The sequence below is a fragment of the Arvicola amphibius genome, chromosome 7, assembly GCF_903992535.2.
Source record: "Arvicola amphibius chromosome 7, mArvAmp1.2, whole genome shotgun sequence".
Lineage (NCBI taxonomy): Eukaryota > Metazoa > Chordata > Mammalia > Rodentia > Cricetidae > Arvicola > Arvicola amphibius.
Genome location: NC_052053.1, coordinates 57,237,028 through 57,243,658, shown reverse-complemented (window position 1 = coordinate 57,243,658; position 6,631 = coordinate 57,237,028). Strand labels below are relative to the sequence as shown.

At 43.7% G+C, this 6,631-nt stretch overlaps 1 protein-coding gene across 1 annotated transcript; it reads right to left on the bottom strand.

Annotated features, from left to right (window-relative positions):
• Positions 1-5,038: 5,038 nt before the first annotated feature.
• LOC119819769 (olfactory receptor 5C1) lies at positions 5,039-6,004 on the bottom strand. Its single transcript, XM_038338082.1, has one exon. The coding sequence runs from the start codon at positions 6,002-6,004 to the stop codon at positions 5,039-5,041; it is 966 nt and encodes a 321-aa protein (XP_038194010.1).
• Positions 6,005-6,631: the final 627 nt, after the last annotated feature.

Sequence of the window (6,631 nt, the reverse complement as noted above, 5' to 3'; positions counted from 1 at the left end):
ACCTGAGACAGAAACTCTGAGAAATTTCTTATAAACAAGCTTGGAATTGGAGAGGGACTGGGCCAGAGTCCAACTCCAAGAAACCAGCTCTAAATCTCTATAAAGAAATGCATAGTGACACACATTCAAAAAATTGTTTTTTATACTCACGGAGCTTACCCAATGTTAATGCTGATCCTTGTTGGGTTGCAATTGGTTTCCATCCATCAGTGTTCAAGGTATCCAGGGTCCCTCAGATCCTTCGAAGGTGAGAGTCTTCCTGTGGGGATAAGAAAAGAACCCTGCCCCCGAACTATAGGCCTCTTACCATCAGTATGTTCACCATCCTTGTGCATGAATTGTTATTTTTCTTTTCCAAGGGGCTTCTCCTCTTCAAACCGAACCTTTATTAACTTTGATGGTATCCACGATTTTTCTTCTCCTGTGGAGATAAGAGCAAAACCCCTTCCCCAATGCAGCACATCCCCTGGCTTCCATTGTGAGGTTAGCACATCCTTGAAATAAACTGGTTGATTTAATTCAACAGACTTTTCCATTATCCAATGTCTTTCTGCAGCCGTAGTCCCCTTCTCATTAGCATTGAGAAAATTCAAGGTTAGTAAAGCATTATGTAATCTATTTCTGGGGGTATTTTCCACCCCCTTTTGCTTGTTTAACATATCCTTTATAGTCCTATTTGATCTTTCAATGACTGCTTGACCTGTAGGATTGTAGGGTATACCTGTAACATGCTTAATGTTGTAATAGGCAAAAAACCGTTTCATTTTCCTAGAGACATAAGCTGGACCATTATCCGTCTTTATTTGTGCAGGTATACCCATGATGGCCATAACTTCTAATAAGTGAGTGATTACTGAATCGGCCTTTTCTGAGCTTAAAGCAGTTGCCCATTGGAATCCTGAATAAGTGTCAATGGTATGGTGTACATATTTTAATTTTCCAAATTCTGCAAAATGGAACACATCCATCTGCCAAATTTCATTCCTTTTGGTGCCCTTTGGATTAGTCCCTGCAGGCAGTGGTGCTTGGTTATAGAAAGAGCAAGTAGGGCATTTCTTTACAATCTCCTTAGCTTGTTGCCATGTAATAGAAAACTCTTTTTTCAAGCCTTTGCTATTGACATGATGCTTTTCATGAAATTCGGAAGCCTGCAGCACACTACCAATCAATAGCTGATCAATATCTGCATTGCCACGTGCTAAAGGACCTGGCAGACCCATATGGGATCGGATGTGTGTTATATACATAGGGCAAAGTCTGTTCCTGATCATTTCTTGTACCTGGATAAACAATGAGGTTAGTTCAGTATCATCAGGTATGAATTCGGCAGTTTCAATATGTAAGATAACTCTTTCTGCATATTGTGAGTCAGTAACAATGTTAAGAGGTTCCTTAAAATCCCTTAGCACCATAAGAATGGCAAATAACTCTGCCTTTTGGACAGAATCATAAGGACTTTGTTCCACCTTACTCAAGTCTTCTGATTTGTAGCCTGCCTTCCCTGATTTATTAGCATCAGTATAAAACGTGCGGGTTCCAGTTATCGGAGCATCACGGACAATTCGAGGAAGAATCCAAGAAGTTCTCTTTATAAAGTTAAGCCTTTTGCTTTTTGGATAGTTGTTATTAATTTCTCCTAAAAAGTTAGCACAAGCTCTTTGCCATGGTTCATTATCTTCCCACAATTTTCGTATCTCATCAGTGGTGAAAGGCACTATGATTTCTGCTGGGTCTATGCCTGCTAGTTGACGAAGTCTCAATTTGCCTTTTATGATTAGTTCAGAAACCTTTTCCACATAGGTTTTTAATTCCTCAATCTCTTGCCCAGTATTATGTTCCAAGGCTTTCATAGAGGATTCAAAGGTATGAAGTTTGTCCAACACCGATAACGTCTCATCCTTGGACAGAATTTTTAAGGCATGAATGGTGCCGTCTTGTATTGAAATTCTGTCCAGCAATCTTTCATAGCCCTTTGATAAAGTCTTGTTAATACATTCAACGGTTCGAATCTTCTCAGATAACGTTTCAGTTCCTACTGACAGGGATTGCAACTTATGATTCAAATTCTCAGATAGTGTTTCAGTTCCTACCGACAGGGATTGCAACTTATGATTCAAATCAGCTGTTCCTGCCTCCATAGCTTGCATTTTCCTCTCAAGTGATAAAGCCATCTCAGAGAGAGATCTGTTATTCCTTTCCTCATGAGATTCAAACTTCTCCTCGAAAGTTTCAAACCATTTACAAAACTCTTGCATATTTTTCTCAATTAACAAAGCCATCTCAGAGGAAAGTCTACTATTCCTTTCCTCGAGAGCTGCAACCGTCTTTTCAAGCTGTTTATTAGTGTTTTCCAAACCAGTTATGTCCTTGTTTAGTTTTTTAGCTCCTGCCTGTAAGGACTCTATCTCTTTTTTATCTTCCAACCACGTTGTAATGAAAAAAATAAAAATAAAGAAGATACCAAGCCCTGTAAATATCCAGCCAAAGGAAACCACATCTGTATCGCTCAAAAATTCAGTCATCGTGTAATTAAACAAATTATAGAATCCTTTAATAGTGATATTATCAGACATTTTTAATCTTAATGCTTAATTTCAATCAAATGAAAAAATTACCTGTAATTACCGTTGTCTGCCACTAGATGGCGCAGTGCACCTAGGTTCACGTTTTTTGTTTATTTTCTTTTTTTTTTTTTTTTTTGGAAACCAAAGGTGGCGTCCCGTGCAGAGCACAGTAGCTGGGGAAGCGGCAGCGATGTTCCGGTAGCTTAAAATCAACGGTGAATCTCTGCAAAAGCTGCACAAACCGCTGGCGGGCGAGCGGGTAGCGATTCGCTAGCTTAATATCAGCGCTGAGTCTCTACAAGAGCTTCACAAACAATTTGGCCGGCGACCCGGGGAACGCGTGCGGGACTCCCAACGGCCGGTGGCTGGCTACGGCTACGGGGACGCGCGGGGAGCGCAGGAGCAAGCTGCGGTTTTGTAAAAAAAAAAATGCATGCTCCGGCTCAATCAGCTGAATTGAAGTTGAGCCGGCTCCGCCCGCCTGTGAATTTTGAGCAGAGATCTGCCGACTGCAGCAGACTGTGGGGTACGGGTGGTCTCAGGTGGCTTGGCTGTTCGGGATTCTGCCCCACATGTAAGGCGCCAAATGTACCGGTGGGTACCAGTGGTACCGGCGGTCGGAGGGGTTAGGAAATAACCAGAATAGTCCTTATATAATGAATCAGTTTTAATAAAGGGGGAAATAAGGCATTACTATTTTTTTTTTTTTTGGTTTTTTTTTTTTTTTTTTCGAGACAGGGTTTCCCTGTAGTTTCTAGAGCCTGTCCTGGAACGAGCTCTTGTAGACCAGGCTGGCCTCGAACTCAGAGATCCGCCTGCCTCTGCCTCCCGAGTGCTGGGATTAAAGGCGTGCGCCACCACCGCCCGGCAAGGGGGAAATAAGGGAACTTACAGAACCAAGGGTCCAGCGGAGCAGAAGGTAATGCGGGGAATAGCAAAAGGGGGCTCCTCCGGGGGCCCCGATGCTATTTAAGGGGTATCCTACCTCGCTGGGGCAGCCACGCCCCTGAACGCAGGGATTGGGCCAGCTGCCCCAACACACTCCTACCTTGTTCATACAAGGAAAGGCTTCCTAGATAGATGCAGTGTTGAGCCTTGCCTCTGTGGAACTGAGTCAGGAAGATAAGGGAAATGCATAAAAATTGTGAGCTCTTTGCGGATGAACAATCAAGAGCTCTACTTCTAGAGGGTCCACTGTGCCCAGGGCTTGGAGGATGATAATGACTGACCATTGGCCAAAAGGTCAGAGTTTTGGTATTTCTTTTCCTGACCCCAATCTTACCATTGGATAGTATATATAACATAAAACATATGATATCAACCATGACTATTTGTATGTTAATCTGATAATATTTGTAACTCCTGATGAAATTTAGATAAATTTACCAACAAACCAAACTTACTATTAAGCTTAAAGAAATAACCAGTATCAATAACCCAAAAGCTTAAAATGACTTAAAGTATGTCAATCAGACATCTAAATGTTTTTGTGCCTGACTCAATGATGGAAACAGAAAATCATAGGGACAACTCATAAGTTAGAGAACATGCTGCTAATGTGGACATCTGGTGTGAGTCAGCTAAAATATTACTGACAATGGACAGCACAAAATAGCTGATATTACATGTCTGAGAACCCCCCAAAGTAAGCAGTGATGTAATATCGTGGCATTCTGTATAAATGTGGCCTTGAGGTCAGAGACTGAGTTCTCTGCCTTGTTTTAGCCTTTTCTGGTTTGTATGTACATATCTCTGTGTAGGCCCATGTGCCTACCTGCACGTGGCCTGTGTGTGTATGTGTGTGTGTGTGTGTGTGCCCACCTGTATGCTGGCCTGTGTGTATCAGTATGTGCCTCCTGCTGGCTGTCTGCACAGTCACCTGTGTACTGGTGAAGAAAATCTATTTCATCTGCCTATGGTCCCTCACAACCTCTTCAGCCTCCCAGAGGGCTCTGTGTGCCCTTTTCAGAGACACAGAGCACACAGGCTGCATGCAAGGTTGGGTACTTGTTTCATCATATTCACTCTGGTGTCATGGTTTCTGAAGATAATTTTCTGAAGTTCTGAGGAGCAAAGATACACCTACCGGCAGTGAAGAAACCCAACTGGGCAGGAATCTAGGGACAATTAGAGCTAATGTGGATTTCATTTGAAGTTTCTAGGGATCAGCATCTTCCTTGCACAGGTGAAAACAAACCTCTGATGCTTCACCAGGTGACATCTAGGAACTTAAGCATTTTGAAGCCCAAGGAACCTGAGGCACCTGCATAGCAACATTACCTGATCTTGGCGCTTTCTTTAGGTCTTGCTCTAGACTATCTTAGGTTTCTGCCTCCCTTGTGTATGTTTTCATTCTGCTCCCCTTTTATAGTCCCTTCAATAATGACAGGAGACATCCAAATCTGAGGAACACCTTTCTTTATCCACAGTGACAGAAAGAGTGTCTTCATTCCTAACCCGCTTCCTGTGACCAATCACTCACTGGTGCTCCACGTTCGGCAGCAGAACCGATTCCAGGTGTGCCGAAGGGCTTCTTTGACCTCTTTGTTTCTAAGGCTGTAGATGAGTGGGTTGAGAGCTGGAATGATGAGAGTGTAGAACACAGATGCCATCTTGTCAGTGTCCAGGGCATAGCTGGAACTGGGACGCAGGTACATGAAAATGAGGGTCCCATATAGTATGGCTACAGCTGTGAGGTGAGAGCCACATGTGGAAGCTGCCCGCCAACGGCCCTCAGCTGACTGCATGCGGATCACAGCCCCAGCGATGAATCCATAAGACACAGCGATAGCCAATACTGTGGCTGTCTGTATAAAGCCACAGACAGTAAAAAGGAGGAGTTCATTGAGAGTGGTGTCATTGCAGGAAATGGCCAACAGTGGAGGAATATCACAGAAGAAGCTGTTGACCTCCAGTGAGCCACAGAAGCTCAGGCGGAAGGTGAAGGCTGTATGTACAAAGGAACTCACTGCTCCAGTCAGGCCTGATGCCCCTAGTAAGGTCAGGCATAGTCGGGGTGACATAACTGTGGTATAGAGAAGAGGGTTCCCAATGGCCACATAGCGATCATAGGCCATGGCTGCTAACAGGCAGCACTCAGCATCAGCCAGCCCTGCAAAGACAAACATTTGGAGGGCACAGGCTATATAAGGGATGGTGGCATGGGACAGTAGGAGGTCAACTAGCATCTTGGGGCTGATGGCAGATGAATAGAAAGCATCTAGCAGGGAGAGGTTGGCCAGGAAGAAGTACATGGGCGTGTGGAGCCTGGCATCCACACAAATGAGTAGCACCATGCCCACATTTCCCAGCAGGCTGACAAAGTAGATGGGCAGGAATATCAGGAAGAGGGTCACACGTAGGTCCCAATGATTCGTGATCCCCAAGAGGATGAACTCAGCAGGTGTAACTCTGGACCAAGTGGAGTTTTCTGAATTCATTCTGTTGGATAGAGACTAAGAAGAGGGACAGCAAGAAGGAGAATGAGGGAAAGGCTATATCTGTCATTGAAGAGAAAGTACTGTATCCTGGGTTCTAGCCTTAACTGGACAAAATTGCCTGTGCAGCCTTTGACACCATCATAACCATCATAACCCATTCCTAACTCCGAAAAGTCATTGCAGCTTCATCTCCACAAAGGCAAAAGTCCGTCTTACTTCTCTGTCTACAGTCCTGAGAATGCAAGTGTCAATACTTGTGAAATGAATGACAGTGATCAAATATAGTGTATAGGAATTGAAAATGTCATGACTATATGTTCATTTTCTTTACCAATTTACCAGGGAGGAAAAGAGGCATGAGAATGGGCAGCAACTGCCTCACCTGTTATGGCATTTAAGGTTTGTTGAGAGAAATTCTTTCCTTTGGATAAGACCTGGGAAAAGAGTGGGCATGTGTCTTGGAAAGACAATGAGGTGTGGAAGGGATGAGGGTATAACAGTTGACTCTTTATTTTTCTAAGACCTATTTTTTCTTCTCTGTATAATGAGGGGAAGTGGCAAGGGCTGAGTAAGATAATGCCTGGGGAACATCTCATAGTGTCTGGAACAGCAAGCTTTCATTGAAAG